General features: G+C 67.8%; 1 protein-coding gene across 3 annotated transcripts; it reads left to right on the top strand.

Moving 5' to 3' along the window:
• The first annotated feature begins 333 nt into the window (after nt 1-333).
• Nucleotides 334-15,327, top strand: TSPAN32 (tetraspanin 32). 3 transcript variants are annotated; one of them, XM_036029857.1, is made up of 9 exons: nt 334-582; nt 1,585-1,699; nt 2,478-2,575; nt 5,924-5,998; nt 11,427-11,528; nt 12,043-12,129; nt 13,213-13,296; nt 13,479-13,570; nt 14,033-15,327. In XM_036029857.1, exons 1-9 carry the CDS (start codon nt 396-398, stop codon nt 15,032-15,034), a joined length of 1,842 nt encoding a protein of 613 aa, XP_035885750.1. In that variant the 5' UTR covers nt 334-395; the 3' UTR covers nt 15,035-15,327. The 3 variants fall into 3 exon arrangements, with proteins under 3 accessions (XP_035885750.1, XP_035885751.1, XP_028370942.1); XM_028515141.2 differs by lacking the exon at nt 334-582 and adding an exon at nt 784-939 and having other exon boundaries at nt 14,033-14,246; XM_036029858.1 differs by lacking the exons at nt 334-582; nt 12,043-12,129 and adding an exon at nt 754-939 and having other exon boundaries at nt 14,033-14,246.
• The last annotated feature ends 3,465 nt before the right edge of the window (nt 15,328-18,792 follow it).

The following is an 18,792-nucleotide window of genomic DNA, read 5'->3' as shown; positions in this document are numbered from 1 at the left end:
TCCCCCCAGAACCAGGAGCCCCCCACATTACAAGACACAGAATGGAAGCAACTCTAGCTGGGCAGGGGAGTCATTCACGGGTGGCCCCACCCCGCAGGCAGTGGCCCCCAAGGTGCAAACCGGCCAGGACCGGACCCAGACGCCAGGTTCGCCAGGGGTCCCCTGGGACCCACACTGGCCCCCCAGTGTCCCATTCAGCACGACCTGCGCGCACTTGAGTCGGTGGCCCGGCCTCTCCCCTGGGCTCTGTCGGAGCCCCCTCCCCGGGCCCCCGAGATGGCGGGGCTCCACATTCCTCATCGGTGCCGCTGAAGCATCGAAAACCAAGCTACCTTCCCAAAAAGTGAGTTGTCACAGGACATTTCTAACGGTGTTACATAAGACGTGCTCCAAGAATGAGGTTCCGATTAGACCTGCCTCCCAGACTCCTCCCGGGATTAAGGCCCTGGGCAGCACTCACCAGGGAGCTAGCCTCTGCTTGCACACTCCCCAGACGGGGAGCTCACCCCCTACACAGCTGCCTTCTGCTACTCACCCACCTCCTCCCAAGGTGTCTTCTGCGGCCACCCCAGGAACAAGGCGGTGCTGCTCTGGGACGGGCCTCAGACGTCCGTGAATGTCCTGGCGTCTCGGGCCGGGGCTGGGGCAGCAGGGGCTGCAGGAGCTGGCCCCGCCGCCCCTCCCCCTCCAGCCCGCCCTTCTTCCTGGGCGCCCCGCCGCTCGGTTCTCAGGGCGTGTTGACAGGCAGATGGGCGGGTGCAGTTCACCTCCTGGGCGGGCAGCTGCGGTCTGAGGCCCCCGTCCGGCTGGAAACCACAGCAGGAGGGGAGGGGAGGCAGGGGAGCAGAAGAAAGCGGAGGAAGGGAGACCACCATGGGCCCGTGGAGTCGAGTCAGGGTGGCCAAATGCCAGATGCTGGTCACCAGCTTCTTTGTCCTGGTAACGGGCAGGTGGGGTGGGAAGGGGTGGGGGTGGGGTGCCAGGGGAGAGGGGTGGCAGCCGCGTGACTGACTGGGCCTGCAGCCCAGCGGTCCCCCCCCCACACACCAGCCCTGCTGTCCCCACAGACATGCATCTGGGGTCCCTGGCGGTGGGTGCCCTAGGGCACCTGTTGGGGCGGCTGCCCTCCCGCCAGACAGCAGGCCTGGACGAGGCCCCAGGGGGCTGGTGAAGGGGGTTGGCACAGCGATGCCCCGGGGTGGGGGGGTGCTGGGCGCTCTCGCAGGGGTGGGGGATGCAGCTGCCGGGGCTGGGACTGGCCCACTCCCTGTTCAGCAGGGCAGTCCCTGGTCCCTGGCTCCCGGAGACACTGGGCAGTGGGGGTGTCTTTGGGGGTGGGGCAGCATGAGCACATTCATGTGTGTGTGTGTGAGTGGCAGGGTGTTTGTGCCTGAGCGTCAGGGTGTCTGACACCCTGTGTGTGCTGGGGGGTGTCCGGGGCAAAGGCCTCCCTGGGACCACCCTGCAGACACACCCGAAGCGGGGGCTGTCTTGGGTGAGACAGGGAAGCTGGAGGGAGGCCGGGGGCACCCCTGGGCTGGGCGTGCGCCAGCCCCGCCCTGCACCCTGGCTCTGCCCCGCCAGCTGCTGGGCCTCCTCCTGGCCGCCGTGGCGGCTCTCGCCCGCTTCGGAGCCCACTTTGCCGTCCTCCAGCGTGTTTCTCCAGAGGGGTCCCCCTACCAGGCCCTGCACCGCTGGGGTAAGTGAGACCCTGGGCGGCCACTGTCGGGAGGCGGGGCTTCAGGGGCCAAGGAGGCCGGGGAGGTCCCCGGGGGGTGGAGCCAGACAGAGACAGGCCTCGGAGTCAGGGGCAGAGGGTCCCGCCGCACAGAGCCTGGGGTCGGCAGCCCCTTCCCGGGAACCCGAGGGCAGTGCGACAGGTGGCATCCAGACCCTGGGCTCCGCGTCCTGGAGGGGATGTTCCTACAGGGAGGGGCTCGGCCGGGGAGAGTCCTGCAGCAGCCGGGAGGGACGGCGGTGTCCCTCCAGGGCCTTGAACCTTGGGTGAAAGCAGCCGGGCGGATGGGTGCCGGGAAACTGAGCACCCTGGGCTGGGTGGTGGTCCCAGCCCCAGGCCTCGTGCCCCCCGGGCCCCACCTTCCAACCTTGACGTGAGCCCCAGCCTCCCCGGTGCAGGAAGCCTGGGTCTGGTCCGATAAGATGACAGCCCCACTCGGCCAGCTGTCACCAGGGCAGGGGAGGGGGCTGGAAGCGGCCTCAAAGATAGCCCCGGCAGGCAGGCAGGCAGGAAGCAGAGGCCCCTCTGAGCGTGCCAGCGCAGGGCGGCAGGGCGGCAGGGCGGGGGGCGTGGGGGGATGGGAGGCACATCCCGTCCTGATGGGGAGGCGGGGCCCAGTTGGAGCTCCCAGAAGTCCAGCACACACCCCCTACTTCGGGTGGACCTCAGACCCAGGCTCCGCACTGGGGGACCCCTGGCCCGGGCACCCCTAACCCTCCTCCTCTCTCACCCCACGCAGCCTTCCTCACGGGGATCAGCCTGGCCGGGCTCCTCGGCCTGGGGGCCGTGCTGAGCGCCGCGGCCGCCGTGCGGGAGGCCCGACGCCTCATGGCCGCGGTGAGTGCTCACGCCCCCCGCTGCCCCAGCACACCTGTCTGCACTCCGGACTGGTGGGGCTGCGGACCTCCCCCTGCCGTGTCCAGACGGAAAACACCGACAGAGGGGTGTGGGCCAGCCGGGGCCCCGCCCCCAGGCCCTACTTCACTGCACCGTCCTTACACCCTCCTCATCCTCGGAGGGATAGGGAGAGGCCAAAGGCCCAGGGAGGCTCGGGTTCTGTTACCTTGGAGGCCCGGCTGGGATTTCCAGTGAATTTCGTTTCATGTGACTATCAGAGGGAGAGGCGGGGAGAGGCCCCTCCGCCCACCACCCCCAGCCCCGCAGTCTGGGCGCTCCAGGCCGGCTACAGTCCCTGTCCTCCTGAGCTCCACGCCGTCCCTTGCAGCTGCGGGAGGGGGCCCCACACGCCCCTGATGGCCCGCAGCAGTGGCCTCACGTTGTCCCCATACCAGCTCCTCCACATGGGCCCCCAGGTCCCCTCCGCCTCGTGTTGTTGCTGCCGGCGCCAGCCCTGCCCTCTCACTTGAACGGGGCCCTGTGCTCCTACCTGCACCCCCAGCTACCCCCGGGGCACATACTTGGCCCTTCGGATGTGCGGAGTCTGGTCCCCCTCCCTCCGTCCCAGCCTGGAGGCCCCTCTTTGGTGCCCCCAGCCCCAGGGCCAGAGACCCCTGGAAGTTCTTGTGGGGCGTTGGGAGGGCTGTGCTTCTCCAGGCGGCCGCTGAGCCCCGGGATGGCCAGGGTTCTCGGGCCAGCCTGTGTCACCCAGTATTTGCGGAGTGTCTCCTGGTTGTAACTGGCCCCAAGGGCGGGGATAGGGCCACCTCCCGGAGCAGCGGCCCCAGGCCAGCCAGCCCTCGGTGTGCCCCTGGGGGAGGCCGGGCTCGGGCAGCTCAGCCCTAAGCGGGACCCCGCCGGCGGCACGGGGCAGCCCGGGGTCCTTCCGCTGCGGCTGCGCCCTGCGCCCGGGGCAGCCACCCTCACCCGCCGCGGCACAGGGCGAGCCCCAGAGCCCTAGAGACAGGCAGCGGCCCGGACCGCCCGTGCCCTGGGTTGGCGAATAAAATACTGTGCAGTGGGAATAAAGCACAAGTATACCTATTTTTTTTTTTTTGTCAGAGGGACAAAAAGTATATTTGGGGCAGAATTTTAGTCATTGTGTGCTGCGAGATGAACAAGGCTGAAAATCGCTGGCCCGCATGGTGGAGGGAGGGAAGCCGATGGGGCAGAAAGAAGACGGTCCCCCCCCCCCCCCCAGGGGAGAGCCTGCAGCTGTGGGGCCCGACAAGGGGGCGGGCATTAGGACAGGGGGCCGGCCAGCGGGGCCTGGCCAGGGGTCCAGGAGAGGCCGGCGCCCTGGGCGTGGGGGGCGGGGCAGCTGCAGCGGCGGCCGCCAGGGGGCGCCGTGGTGCTGGCTGAAGGCGGCCAACGAGGTCGCCTCCTCTGTGTCCCCGGCTCGTCTGGTCTCGCGAGCTCAGGCCTGTTCTTGGCCCAGCCAGGCACCAGGGCCGCCCCCAGCGCCCCCTGACCCCTGCCCAGCCCTGGGCCCTGACCGGGGGAGGTCGCGCAACCTGGCTCCCAGACACCTGCGCGCCGAGCGCGTGCGTGCACGTGCCGCAGCTGGCACGTCTGCGTGCGTGCGTGCATGCATATGCGTGTGCGTGAACGCATGGGAAGGGGCTGGAGATGGCTCCCGGTGGGACCGGCGCGGGATGCTCCCCACTTCCTGCCCCCACCCCCTCCGGCCCCTAGAACAGGAAATGAGAGGCGCAGCGCTTGCCAGGGTGGCCCAAGGAGGCCGTGGCGCTTTATTTACGTATTTTTGCTTGGAATGAGGACGGGGAAGAGCGCTGGGGTTGGGCCGGGCCACACCAGGGCCGGTGCCCAGCGGGCAGAGGCCTGGGGGCATGGGTGGGTCTGCCCTCCCCCTCCCCAGGACGCCCTCTGCAGGGTGGTGGGTGGGCCAGCGGGCGGAGGCGGGGGCCGTGCTCTCTCCTAGGAGTGGGACGGTTTCTGGAGCATGCGGGTCCCCTGAGCTGGCTCAGGGCCCCAGCCTGGGAGGCAGCCTTGAGCGATGGCTTCCAGATGGGAAGGTGGCCCTCGGCCAGCCGGGGGGAGGAGGGAGAGGAGGGGGAGGGGAAGGCCGGAGAGGAAGGAGGAGGCACCTTCAAGGACGTCCTGAGACTGAGGCCTGCAGACTCCCGGGCAGGCGGCTGCGCCCACACCCGAGCGAGGGGGCTGGGGGGTGGTCCACTTTCTCACAGAGCCACGCCCTCTCAACACACGCACGGACTATTTCTTCATTCCCGCCTGGTCTGGCCAGTGTCGGTGTGTCCCTCCGCGCCAGCGGGCACCTCTCCATCAGTCTGGGCGAGCTCGAAGCCCGGCCCAGGCTATGGGACGTCTGGGGGTGTTTGCAGCCCCAGAAGGGGGAGGAAGGGAGTGGCACACTCAGGGCGCCCTCGCCGAGGGTGGGGGGCAAGCTCCGTACTGTGGCTGCGGGCCTGCAGACGCCCCGCAGACCCTGGCGTGTGCGGTCAGTGGCTTGGGGAACCAAGCTGGGCTCTGAGGTGGCAGTGACCCTTTGACCCTGCCTGGGAAGAACACTGGGGTGTGAGTTCCTTTTTCAGGGAAGGGGCCCACTGTGCTCAGCTGGTTCTGCAAGCCCAGAGCTCGGACCCAGGGAGAGGGCACCGTGAGGGGCTGGGGCCAGGCTGTGCTCTCCAGGGACCACCTGGGCCCTCCAGTGCAGGTCCAGGCTGTGCACACATGAGGCGACCGGCACCCTTGGGCCACTGGAGGAGCAGGGTGTGAGGAAAGGAGGGGGCTTGAGGCGGCGGGCGGTGGTCACACCATCTGGGTATGTCTCCCCTGGCCTGAGCTCTCCAGGCCAGAACCTGGGCTCCCAGGGAGGAGGGCTGCAGCCCCCCAGGAGCCAAGCTGTAGTTTTCAAGAACAAAAGCCAGCTGTCCCTGCCCAGTGCGCCTGGGCCACCTGAGTGGGGCAGGCTCTCCCAGACCCTGGTCCCAGGCCCACAGAGGGCTCTGCCTGGCGCCCCCTCCCCCCCCACCAAGGTCAGTGTCCCTCCCAGCAGCAGTCCCCGTGAGCAGGGGGGTCTCCGTGCCGGGGACTCCTCCCTCCCTGGGGCGAGGGGTTGCCACCCCCAGGAGCAGGCCCTCGGAAGGAAAGCCAGCCATGGCGGAAAGCTTCCCAGAAAGCGCCGAAAGGAAGGGGTGGGGACGCGTGTGCCCGCCGCCCCAGGTCCCCACCCGGGCCGCGGGGGGCCAGGCCGGGGGTCCTCGGCCACGGCCACCGGCAGCGGGCTGACCGCCCTCTTCTCCCCAGGGCTTCCTGTGCTTCGCGCTGGCGTTCTGTGCCCTGGCCCAGGTGGCCTTCTGGAGACTGCGCAACCCCACCCAGGTGAGCGCCCCCGCCCAGGTGAGTGCCCCTGCCCGGTCCCGCAGCAGAGGGCCCCGGATGGCGATGAGAAAGTCAGGCCAGGCTTCCCCCCGCACCCCTGTCACTAGGGAAGAGGTGGGTGGGTGTTTGGGGACCACTGCAGGGACACTGTCTGCCTGGGGGTGGGGCGGGGACACAGGCACCAGAGGGCAGGGGGCAGCCGCCATAGGAGGAAGGAGGGGAAGCTGGTAGAGGCCTCGGACCACCCCAGCTGAGCCCCCCCCCCCCCATTCTGGCCTCCCCCTGTCCAGGAAGACGGCTCCAGGGTGCTGAGGAAGGGGAGGGGCAGGTGGAGGGAGGCCCCTGCCTGCCTGAGGGATGGATCTGGGGGGAGTCGGTATTCCCAAAGATTCACTACAGGGGTCTGTACTCCTGGCGTACGGGGCACGGCCAGACAGGAAGAGATGTCTTGTGGGGGGCCGCCGGGAGGACCAGGTGGACAGGGTGTCCAGGAGGCACCCACTGGACCCCGACCTGCCTGGTGACGGGGCCTGCAGGTGGCCGGGGCGAGGTGCCCTGCTGGTTCCATCCTGAACGTGGGCTCTTTCCCAGGGACGGTCGTGCTGGGGGTGACTGGGAGGATGCCCAAGGTGGTGGTGGGCGTGAGTCCCCACAGCAGGGGTCCATCCATCCGTCCACTCAGCCAACGTCTTCTGGGGGCTTGCTATGTCAGCAGGGCGCCCAGGAGGCTCAGGGCTGAGGAGGCTCCCTCCTAGCTCCAAGGGAGGGAGGCCCCGAGGCCCCGGCCCCTGGATAATTCAGCCATGTGGGGCCACAGCCCCTAGAGAGTGCGCATGAGCAGGCTAGGTGCCTGCAGGCTGTGGGTCTGTGCTGGGCGCCCACCCCCAGGACAGCTTGGGACAGCCCTGGGGCTCAGGCGGCCCTCTGGGAATTCTGTCCGAACTTGGGGCCCGAGCAGCACCTGAGAGCCTGCCCCGGAGGTAGGGCTGGCACCTTCATAAGTGAAGCTGACCCCTGCCAGACCAGGGGCGGGGGGGCAAGGCCAGGCCCACCCAGTCTGGGCAGAGGACAAGGGTGCCTACAAGGCTCAGAGAGGGGGGCAGGGGGTCCCCGAGGGGCCCGAGTGTGGCGCCAGCCCAGCCCCAGCCCAGCCCCAGCCCCAAGACCCTTTGCCTCTTGGGGCGGGACCACGAGGCTCCCAGGGCTCCGGGAAGGGACTCTGGTGGCCCCGGTCAGTGGGAGCCAGGCCAGGGCAGTGAGCAAGATGGGCCAGCGCCAACGCCTGCCCCCAGGCCCTGTGCCTGGAGCACCTGACAGGTCAGGCTTCTCCCCAGGCCCCACCCTGTCGCCAGGTCGCAGCCTCTGTCCCCAAAGGCCCCCCCCACCCCCCGGGGACCACGTTAGCTTTCAGAGCTCGGCCCCGAGCTGGGTGCCGCCCAGCCCTGCCGCCCAGCTGCCCCGTGGCCTCGGGGCCGCAGCCGGGAGAGGGCGCAAGGGGCAGGCTGCCCCCCCGGTTCCCAGCCATGGACGGACCCTGGTGGCAGAGCTTGGTCCCCACTCTCCGCCTGTGAGAGCCCAGACCCAGGGGAGATACCGCCCCCGCCCCCGGCAGCCCGGGGACAGCTCTGGGCTGGCGCCTGGGGCCCAGGGAGACACAGGAGAGCCCAGGCCATGGGCCCTGTCCGCCCTGGCTCCCGGCGGCCCTCAGCTGTCCCCTTGCCTCCCGCTGGGCCTCAGTTTCCCCGTGTGCTCGGCAAGGCCCGGCCCCGCCGCAGCGAACTCTGCTCCTGCACAAGCCCCCTCGGGTGCTGGGTGACGAGCGGTGGTTCCTTCCCCGTGCGTCAGGGGCCCCTGGGCCTCGGCCGTGCATCCGGGCGTCCGGCTGCTCACGCCCCACCCCCCAGGCGGAGAGGCTGGCACTGGGCAGCCGGGAGAGCAGGCTGGCTCTCGGGCGGGGTCCGTACTGTGTGCTGTGGGGGGCGTGGCCACCCTCTCTGGTCTTTCCTCGCCCTCAGACACGGGCCTTCCTCCCTCCTGTGCTTCCCGGCGTGGGTGAGGCTGAGTGGCCGTGGGTGAGGCTGAGTGGCCGGGCCTTGGAGCGTGGGGTCACTGCTCAGTCTGCACGCGGAGGAACACCAGCCGAGAGGGGGACGAGGTCCCCTGGGCAGAGCCAGGCAGGAGGGGCCCCCACCCACGTACCCACCGTCCAGGGCCCTGTGCCCCAAGTCAGTGTTGCCCCAAACTGCCCACCACCCCCGGCATCATTCGGGGTCACCCACCTGTGCCCAGATCAGTCAGAGGATATTCCTCTGGATTTTGGAAGAGCTTGAAACCCCCAAAGGCGGCCTCCGCCCTCAGCGGGGCAGGCCAGCCGCCCTGCCCAGGCGTTTCGGCCTCCGGCTCCCCAACCCTGCCCCGCCCCCCAGCGGCAGCCTGGGCCACTGCCTGGGCGGTCCTGGCCAGGACAGCTCCCAGGGTGCCCTGGGGGCCCGCCTGGCTCTCGGGGGGGGTCCTGCAGACCCTCCACCCTCCCTGCTCTGACCCTGGGTGTTTGCAGCGCCAGCCCAGGGCTCGCCGGGCTGCAGGGGCCGGGGCCGGAGGCCACGGCCTGCCGGGCTCCGCTCGGGGCAGGGCAGGGGTGCTGGCTGACGGCTCCCAGCCGGGCCTCTTCTCCGTCCCGCCCCCGTCGCCACCCCCCAAAATCGTTCCGGTCTGGTCCACCCTCCAGCTGGCCCTCAGGGGTCAGTGCTTGGGGCCCTGCCCGGCCCCAGGCCCCCATCTGCCTCCCAGGCGGCCCTGTGAGTGTCCGGGCCCACGCGGCCTGGGGGACAGAGCCCTGGCTGGGGAGTCCGGGGCCGGCCTCTCCGTCCAGCGCGCCTGGGTGCTGGGCCGCCTCCTGGGGCCTCTCCCCTCAGCGTCGAGAGGCACGTGGAGACCCCGCCACGGGGGCTGCGTGGTGGCAGGGTGAAATGGTGCGTGCGGAGTGCTCCCTGGGGCCCTCCGTCCTCTGTCGTGCGCCCCATGACCGCTGAGCTGTCCCGGGCTTGCCCAGGGCGGTGGTTGGGGACCGGGCCCAGCCCCATCCTGTGCCCGGCACCCTGGGTTGTGGGTGGGGCCTCAGCCTCCGGACACCCCGGGCCAGATCCCAGCCAGGCCCTTGGCTCCAGGCCCTGTGAGCACACAAGCTGTGCTTCTGGGGGGGCTCCACAGCCTGAGTTAGCAGGCCCCCGCCCCCCATTTTCCCCACCCCATGCCTCTCCCCAGGGACCCCCCTGAGCCACCCTGAATCAGGGCCGCGATGGCTCACCCCAGACCCCCCTACAGATAGGAAACCAGAGGACAGAGCAAGCCAGGCTGCGGAGCCCGGCGGGGTGGGGGAGGGGCGCTGGCAGGCGCCCCAGAGCTGGCAAGGGCCAGCGGCGTGGGGACCGGGTGTCCGTGCAGCGAATGCAGAGCGAGAAGACAATTAATTATGCGCCGGCCACAGGCGGGAGCCACCATCACCCCCCGCCTGTCCCCAGACGAGGCCGCGGAGATGAATCTCCAGGCTCCACTTAATAATTCATTCGAGGATTAAGTGCACCGGGTGCTGGGAGGTGGATGTCCTCACAGCTCCCCCTGCCCCCGCCACCCCAGGCTGCTCCCCTCCCGCATCGTCCCACCCCACGGGGGCTCAGGCCAGAGGTGCCCGTGGGTCTGCAGAGCCACCCCAGAGCCACCCACGCGGGTTCAGCAGACACCGGGGGTGGGGGCACAGCCCAGAGCCGCCCCCCTGGCTCTGGGCCTGGAAGTGGGGGGCCGTGGACTCCCCGAGAACCTGGTCTGTGTGCGTGTCTCAGATGTGTGGTCCAGGGGGAGACTTGTGCAGCCAGGGGCACCCCTGGAGCTCTGGAAGACGGGCTTGAAGGGCGTGGCCCCTCCGAGGCCCCGGCGTGCCACCCCCCCCACTGCTCTAGCAGGCCCTGGGCAGGGGGCGTGGCCTCGCCAAGTCTGCTCCGTGACCCTGCTTCTGGGGCCGTGGGGACGGGGGACAGAGCTGGCAGCTCGGCCACAGCGAGGGCCGTCCCTCCTGACGACATCAGAGTAATGACCGCTGGCCCTGGGAGCACCATCCCAAGGGGGGGAGGGGGACAGAACCAGAGCGGTTGTCCCTGCTGGCCGCGATGGCACAGCCGCTTGCCCTCCTGACCCCGGGCCAGCTCCACCAGGGCCCCTGTTGGCACCCCCATTTCCCTGGGGGAGGCCGGCCCCCCAGCCTGGGGCTCCCCCCACTGCGTGGCCCCCCCAGCGGTGTGAAGGGAACTGCGGGCCGGGTCTGGGGGGACTGGCAGAAGGACGTCTCACGGGCAGCTAACGGATGCCAGCAGCGCTGTCGGGACAGAAGTCCATCTGGCTCCCGCTGGGGCAGCGGCTCTGGAGGAGGCTGGGCGGGCAGGACAGCCCCCGCTGCCCGCCAGCCGGCTGCCCCGAGTCTTCCGAGTGCGGGTGCGGGTGCGGCCACTCTCCTTCCCTTCTGGAGGGCGAGTGTCGGTGGCCGGAGCAGGCCTGGGCCCTGCGTTCACCCCCAGCCCTTGGGGCACCGTCAGCGTGTCCTGGCTGTGAGCGCGGCACGGGGGTGTGAGGGCGGCGATGGGGCAATGGAGGGCTCGGGGTCTCCGAGAGGGAAAGGAGGCACTGGGGGCCGGGCAGTGCACAGAGGCCTCACCCGTGCCTGAGACCAGCAGCCCCCAGGCAATCCTGGAAGCCTTCCTGAAGGAAGCAGGGTTCCAGTTTGAGAGAACCACTGGAAGAGGAGGGCATTCTGTTTTGGGGGGGAGCACGAGGAAAGGCACGAAAGGGGGTGCTCGGTGGGCAGAGGCTGTGAGGTCTGGGTGATGTCAGGGCGCCGAGTGAAGCCGGCCCGGCCCCTGTCGTCCGCCGGCCTCCTCCGTCCTCTGTCCCGGGGGCCTTGCTGGCCCTGGGTGCCCCCAGCTGCCCCAGCCAGGGACCTCCTCAGCTGCTGGGGCTTTCTGGAACGCACCAGACAGTGCCGGGGAAACCCCCGAGCACCACTGAGGAGCTGAGGCCCGGCACTCGGCCCTGCCGGCTGTCTCCGCCCAGGCCCGGCTTTGCCTGCCCACTGTCCGTGTCCAGAGACGGACGCAGGCGGACACCGTCCTCGGCCGGCCCTCCGTGCTCCTGGAGACAGGAGCTTCGGTCTCTGGCTTACCCTGCAGGACCACCGTGGAGGGTGGGGGCACAGGGGCGGCATTCACAGCCAGTGGAAGTCCAGGGAGCACTGTGACCAGCCCCCCCCCCCCCCCCGGGGGAGCTGGCTCTGCCCTCGGGGGGCTCTGCTGGGGGAAGGGGACGCAGGCCCCTCAGACAGCCCTAAGCGGTGTGGCGGGGCCGCCCTCAGAGGCGGCCTCACGGAGACCCTGCTGGGCAGGTGGAGGACACCGCGTTGGACACCTACGACCTGGCCTACGACCGGGCGGTGAGGAGCCCGCCTGGCGCCTGGCGACAGGAGCTGCAGGCCATCCAGGACACGGTGAGTGTGGCGGGGCCCCCTCCCTGGCGGCTCTGGGCCGGCCAGCCTCCCACCACAGCCCCCTCCGCCGGCCAGGGTCAGGGGCTGAGCAGGGTGTGCAGGACACTGGCCGTCACTGCCCTGAGGACAAGGACACTGTCCCCTCCGTCCTCCCTGTGCCCTGGGGATGCCGCTACCGGACCTGCAGGGTCCAGAGTGAGGTGAAAGGCCCACTGTCCAGACCCGATTCAGGATTGCCGGCCGCTGATGGTGCGGCTCTGACAGGGCCCGGCTGACTGCAGGGGTCGGAGCCTGTGAGACCGGCCGGGGGTTCGGTCCACCGGCAGGAGGGCCGCGGCATCAGCGAGGACCCGCCCGGGGCAGGAGGGCCCCCCTTCCCCAGGGAAGCCCACCGGGCAGGCGGGGCCGCCCACAGAGGCAGCCGCATCCCCCTGAGCCCCGGCCCCGAGCTCTTGGGGTCCCCAGCCCTGCTGGACCCTCGTGCCTCAGCTCCCCCCTCTGTCCGCCCGTGCAGTTCCTGTGCTGCGGGAAGAGCTCGCCTTCCGGCCTGCTGGGCGGCGCGGAGGCCGACCTGTGTCTGGGAGCGGAGGGTGCCTCGCAGGTGAGGGGGAGGGGCTGGGGCTGGCAGGCCTGCCTGCGCAGGGCTGGGGAAGGCTGCAGGTGATTGGGGGGGGGGCGGCAGGGAGGGGGGGCCGGGCTGGTGAGCCTACTGCGTGCAACACAGGCCAGGCCCCGCACTCCGTCCACAGCTTCCCTTCAGCGCCGGTCTGCGGGCTCCCCGAGGTCAGGCGTGGTGCCAAGCACTGAGACCCTGCCCTCGGAAGCCTCCAGAAGAGCCGGGGCTGGGGGAGGCCGGGGCCGGGGATCGCAGAGCAGAGGTCAGAGGTGGTCCGCTGTGCAGGGAGGGGGGTCAGGGGGCCCCCGTGGGCCCCCGAAGGAGCCGGCCGGAGGGCACTCCAAAGAGGAAGCTTGCCCGCCTCGGGGTCGGCCTGTGCCCGCGCGGCCGCCGGAGGCTCCGGTCCCAGTGAGGCCAGAGGCAGGAAACCCCTTCTTCCTTCAGGCCCAGAGAGGGGCTCGCGGCCCCCTCCTCCTCCTGCCGGCCAGCTGCGCCCCCCCCCACCTCAGCCTGCCCGGCTCCCCTCCCCCGCAGGCCGGGAAACAAGCCACCCCTATCTCCCGGGCTCCTGGCCGCCCTCCAAGAGACAGACAGGAGGATGCACGTGGCAGAGGCCCAGGCAGGGACGTGGCCGGCAGGGCACCTCAGCCCCGGCGGGGCTGCCTGCTGGGAGTGGGCACGGGCAGGGGAGGGCCCAGTGTGCTGGGGAGGGGGCGAGAGCGGGGTGGCTGGCCCACGCCAGCCAGGGGGTGGCCTCGGGCCCCATCTGTACACTCCAGGGAGGGCCTCCCGTGCGGCGTGGTCTCTCTGCAGACGCACCCCAGGCGTGGGGACAGGGACGGTGTCCTGGTCAGCGGTCGGCCCAGCGCTGCCCTCTGAGAGAAGAGGGACCACCCGGAGGGCCGATTTGGGTCCCTTCTCCCGAGGGGCTGCCGGGCCACGCTGCAGGGCCTGCCCGGGGCTCTAGGGGCTGTGTCCTGTGCTGGCTGGCCGAGGTGGACTCGGCGGGCCCCTGGGGGGGCAGGGAGGAGCGGGCGGGCGGGAGCCTTCACGCTGCCCTCCGCCCAGGACTGCCTGCAGGGCATCCGGAGCTTCCTGAGGATGCACGGACAGGTCATCTCCATCCTGGCCAGCGTGGGCCTCGCCTCCATGGTACCTCCCCGCCCCCTGCCACCCCTTCCGCCCCCGCCCCGCTGGGAGGGCCGGGCTGCCTCAGGGACGGGGCCCGGGGTGGTGGGCCATCCCGCCCCCCTTCCCTGGATAGCCGGGCACCCTAGGGCCCCGGTCACTTCCTGGGAAGGCCAGTGGTGCAGGTGCCCCCGCCCCCCGCCCAGGTGTACGCAATGCTGCTCAGCTCCTTCCTGTGGTTTGCCATCTGCTCCGGCCGCAGCCTGGACCGCAGAGGGACCTATGCCCTGAGCCCCCGGTAGGCCCGCCTGCCCCTCCCTCAGAGCGGGGCCCCTGAAGCCAGGCCACGCTGATGCCCTGGAAGACCCCTGGCCACACGGAGGGCGGGGGTGGCTGTGAAGTGCCAGACCTGCCTGCTCCCCACCCTCCGCTGGCACGGGGACACCCTGCTGGTCCCCAGCCCCTACTGAGACCTGACCTCCCAGGGCCCGTGTCCACCTGCCCCAAGAGATGGAGGCCCCTCGGGTCCCCACACCATAGCCGCAGTGATCTTGGGGACCCCCAGGCTCCCGGTGCCCAGGGAGCAGGGGGCCCGGACTAGGCTGTCCCCACCCCAGTGCTCACAGCCGTCCCTGCCTGCCACTTCCCCTGCCCCCCCCCATCACTCCTTCTGGCCGGCTGGGTCCTCCCCCCACCCGGTCCAGGCCCTGGCCCCCCCCCCTGCATTCTAGAACAGCCTCCTCGTCCCTCTGCCTCTCAGAGCCCGCGGCCAGCAGCCCCGGGAGCCCAGCTTCTTCAGACGCTTCGAGGGGGGCCTCGCCCCTGCCCTGCATCAGCTCGACGACCTGGGCCCCAGCGGACGCTCGGGGAGCCCCTGGCTGCTCCAGGACCACTGACGCTCTGTGCCGACCCCCCGCCCACTACCTGTCTGGCCACGGGGGCACCCCTGTCTCGGCCCCGTGCCCTTCTGGAGAACAAGCCGGGTCCTCTTCATGGTGCTGGGGTGGGGAAGGGGAGCCCGGCCAGAGACGCGGCCCCCTGTGTGCCGACGGGGCCAGGGTCCCCCATGGACTCCCCAGAACAGGCTGGGAGCTGGGCCGGAGCAGGGGAGCCTGGCGGGCTCTGCGGGGAGGCACAGGCCCCACGGGGCCGGCCAGGGCCAAGGCTCCCCTCTCGCTTGCCCCCGCGCCCCCCTGCCACCGCCACCACCTCCAAGGCAGCGATGGTGTGGGGAGTCCTGTGCAGGGAACTTCTCCGGCTTCCCTTCTCCACGGGCTGGAGGGGGTGCTCGACCCTCGAGGGCTCAATCTTGCGGCCAGTCGAGGCCGCCCAGGGGACCCCCCCATCTGGAGGCGACATCTCATCGCACGTCCAGGGGGTGCCCTGTGCACCAGCCCCACCGGGTAGCCACAGCACCTGTCTGGGGAATCGAGACCGTCCCCGGTGGGGTCGGGGCTGCGTCCTGCGATCAGACCTCACAGCCCCGAGGCGGACGGCAGTGCGCCTTGCCTGGCGAGGCCACGGCCCAGCACAGCTGGCGAAGGGGAGAGGGTGGCGGGGCCCGCGCAGCTCCACAGACGGGCACCAAGGCCAACCAAGGGGGACCTCCCTCCGGGATGTGCAGCCAAGGAAGGGACAGGCACCCACGAGGTCCCCCCGCTGTGTCCCTGCCCCCACATCCCCCACACGTGCACCCCCAGAGCACAGGTGCGCCCACCTGCACCGCACGCGGCTGTCCTCCCGCCGCGGCCCTTGTCCCTGAAGGGAGGCCCCCAGCGTCTCTCGGGCCCTGCGTTCCGTGACAGTCGGCTGCATTCCGGCCCCCGCCCTGCGGGTCTGTCCTCGTCATCTCCCTGTCCTCCTCCCTGTCCTGTGCCCCACGAGATAAGTTGTGACCAGATGCCAGCACGGCAGGGGCGGGGGGGGGGGGGGGAGAAGCAAAGTGAGTGCAAGTCTGGGAGACGGAGAGGCCGAGCAGGAGGAGAAATTCTGCCGGAAGCCACAGACTACTCCTCCGGCCGCTGGCCCGAGACTGGTGCCCGCGGGGAGCCACCTCCTCTTCTTCCTTCTCTTCCTCCACTCCCAGCTGCATGCTCCCAGCCCACCTGAGCCCCGACCCTGGGGAGGGGCCGGCTCCTCCTGTTGGGGGGCCGAGGAAGGAAGACTCACGCCGTGGCCCTGGTCTTCCACCGGCGTCCACGACCGGGTGGGGCAGGGCAAGGAAAGGCCTGAGGGACCCCCAATCCCACTCAGTGATGATACCCCATTTCCTCTGGACTGGACCACCCCCACCGTCACCATGGCCGCTGATGGTCACTTAGCCCCATGGCCCTGGAGCCCTAAATGGGCCGGGTGGTGCCCATAGGTGCCCACACGAGGACACCAGGACTGCGCTGTCCGGTCAGAGCGTTGCTCTGGTGGTGACCGGGCTCTCCCAGCTGGGGGACGGAGAGCCGCAGGGCCCGGAGCGCATGTAGGGGAGTGGCTCATCTGCTCTGATCTCCCAATAGGTGCAGCCCCTCCCAACCCTGTGCACTCTGGGGGCAGGTTGGGGGTGATGGCACCGTTGCCTGGTTACGGGGGCCACATCCTGCAGGGCCCCCCGTCCAGTCGGCGCCCTGAGGCCGGGGAGGCCGGTTGGAGCTCAGAGAGGTCGGGTGGAGACATCCATGAACGGAGAACAAGCAGCCCCCCCTCATGGGAGGGAGCTGACCCCCGCAGTGTCCCCGTCAGGGAAGTCAGTGGTGAGCACGGAAGGTGTCTCTTACTTCACGGGAAAAACCAAATGGCCTTTTTGGCCAACCCAATTTAAAACACACACACACACACACACACACACACAAAGCAGAGACAGCCCCAGCTGCTGTGGCTCGGTGGCCTGTGAACCGGGGGGTCACCGGCTCGATTCCCAGTCAGGACACACGCCTGGGCTGCAGGCTGGGTTCTCGGTGGGGGCCGGGGTGGGGGGGCATGCAAGAGGCAGCCGCACACTGATGTTTCTCTCCCTTCCTTTCTCCCTCCCTCCCACTCTGTCTAAAAATAAAATATTTTTTAAAAAATTAAAAAATAGACTTCCGGCAAGATGGAGGCATAGGTGGGCGCACCGTACCTTCACGCACAACCAAAATTAGAACAACAACAATTTAGAGGCAGAATGACACCCAGAACTGACAGAGAATTTATCTGAATGGAAATCGGACAGCCAAGAAGTTGAAGTAGACCCGTTCATCTGGACCGGTGGGAGGGGCGGAGACAAGCGTGGGTCGCAGCGCGTGGAGTGCAGGGAGAGCTGGGCGCCTAAGGCAACCGGGAGGGTGTGAGCCATCCGTAGGCCATCTGGGGTGTGCAGCGGGTGGACCCTGAGTATGCGAGCGGCAACTGGCGGACCCAGTGAGGCTGCGATTGTGAACCAGGGCAGAGCACGCAGCCCAGGATCCCAGGGAGGGGACTGGGATCCCGGGAGAGTGGGGCGGCCGCCATAGTTCCTTCCCGCCCCCACCCCCACCCCCAACGTCACAATCTAGCGACTGGGGTGCCCAGCCCTGGTGAACACCTAAGGGTCCACCGCTCACCCTAACAGGAGCGACCAGACCGGGGAAAAAAAAAAAAGAGCGAGTGATGGCTCAAATAGAAGAACAAATCAGTGCCCCAGAACTCATCCTTTTGAGTGACCGAGAAATAACTAACCTGAGTGACCGAGAAATAGCTAACCTATCAGATGCACAGTTCAAAACACTGGTGATCGGGAAGCTCACAGGATTGGTTGATTTTGGTCACAAATTAGATTAAAAAATGCAGGTTACCGTAAAAGAGATGAAGGAACATGCACAGAGAACCAACAGTGATAGGAAGGAAACTGGGACTCAAAACAATAGAGTGGACCAAAAGGAAGAAAAAAAAAACCAAACAGGAAATAATGAAGAAATAAGAATTCAAAAAAACAAGGAGAAGCTTAGGAACCTCCAGGACATCTTTAAACGTTCCAACATCTGAATTATAGGGGTACCAGAAGGGGAAGAGGAAGAGCAACAGTTTGAAAATGTTTTTGAACAAATAATAAAGGAGAACTTCCCCATTCTGGCAAAGGAAATAGACTTCCAGGAAATCCAGGAAGCTCAGAGAGCCCCAAAGAAGTTGGACCCAAGGAAGAACACACCAAGGCACATCATCATTACATTAGCCAAGGTAAAAATGAAGGAGAAAATCCTAGAAGCAGCAAGAGATAAGGAGACAGTTACCTACAAAGGAGTTCCCAACAGACTGTCAGCTGATTTCTCAAAAGGGACCTTACAGGCAAGAAGGGGCTGGAAAGAAATATTCCAAGTCATGAAAGACAAGGACCTACATCCCAGATTGCTCTGTCCAGCAAAGCTCTCATTTAGAATGGAAGGGCAGATAAAGTGCTTCTCAGATAAGGTCATGTTAAAGGAGTTCATCATCACCAAGACCCTATTTTATGAAATGTTAAAGGGACTTATCTAAGGAAACAAAATTCAAAAAAAAAAAAAAAAAAAAACCATGGATAGTAAAAGGACAGCAAACTCACAAATATTAACAACCACACCTAAAACAAAACAAACTAAGCAAACAACTAGAACAGGAACAGAACCACAGAAATGGAGGTCACATGGAGGGTTAGCAACAGGGAAGTAGGAGGAGAGGGGGGGGAAAGGTACAGAGAATAAGTAGCATAGAATGTAGGTTAAAAATAGACAGGGGGAGGGCAAGAATAGTGTGAGGAATGTAGAAGCTAAAGAACTTAAGACACATGGACGTGAACCAAAGGGGGGAATGTGGGTGGGAGGGGGTGTGCAGGGCGGAGGGGAGTGAAGGGGGGAAAATGGGACAACTGTAATAGCATAATCAATAAAGTATATTTAAAAAAATTAAAAATAAATAAAAAGCAGATACACAGGTGCGCCTGGCCGGGCACTGACTGCCGGCCAGTGCCGCATCGGCCGCACCTGCTCCGGCCGGGGGCACCCGCCCCCTCGGCCACAGTCCCGCCCCCGCCCGACTGCAAGGCCCCCACGAGGACGAGGCTGCGAAGAGCCCACTCCCCACCTCCCTCTCCCATGCCCTCTTGCTCGCTCGCACGGCCAGCAGGATGGAGGTGGCCTCCAGCCCACAGCTGGGGGGGGGGGGGGGGCGGGCCCGGGGGCTTGTCCCCTGGAGGAACCCTGAGCCGGGGACGGGGCGCTGCGGCACATGGAGCCTGGAGGACAGGCAAGGGCTGCTGTTTGCAGCTGCTAAGCTCTAGGCTCACGGGTCGCCTTCCCGGTCCCTCAGCTGCCCTCTGGCAAGAGAGGCCTCCCCGTGGTCCACCAGGATGGCTCCTGAGGGTCTCGATTTTATTTCATCTTCATTCTTTTTAAAACAGTCGGCTTATTGATCGTCAGGGAGAGAGGACGGGAGGGAGGAAACGGGGGAGAGACCCATCGGGGGAGAGAAATGCCGACGGGTCGCCTCTCGCACGCACCCCGACCTGGAGCCGAACCCGCAACCCGGGCCCGCGCCCTG

This window comes from Phyllostomus discolor, chromosome 6, assembly GCF_004126475.2.
Source record: "Phyllostomus discolor isolate MPI-MPIP mPhyDis1 chromosome 6, mPhyDis1.pri.v3, whole genome shotgun sequence".
NCBI classification, from domain to species: domain Eukaryota; kingdom Metazoa; phylum Chordata; class Mammalia; order Chiroptera; family Phyllostomidae; genus Phyllostomus; species Phyllostomus discolor.
The sequence above is the reverse complement of the archived record's forward strand: the minus strand, read 5'-3'. Positions and strand labels throughout refer to the sequence as shown.

Bases quoted from the DNA above. Each gene is read 5' to 3' on its own strand.
- TSPAN32 (XM_036029857.1), top strand. From the start codon at position 396: ATGAGGTTCCGATTAGACCTGCCTCCCAGACTCCTCCCGGGATTAAGG. The intron at 5,999-11,426 runs GTGAGCGCCCCC...CCTGCTGGGCAG, and splicing joins GACTGCGCAACCCCACCCAG to GTGGAGGACACCGCGTTGGA. The intron at 13,571-14,032 runs GTAGGCCCGCCT...TCTGCCTCTCAG, and splicing joins ACCTATGCCCTGAGCCCCCG to AGCCCGCGGCCAGCAGCCCC.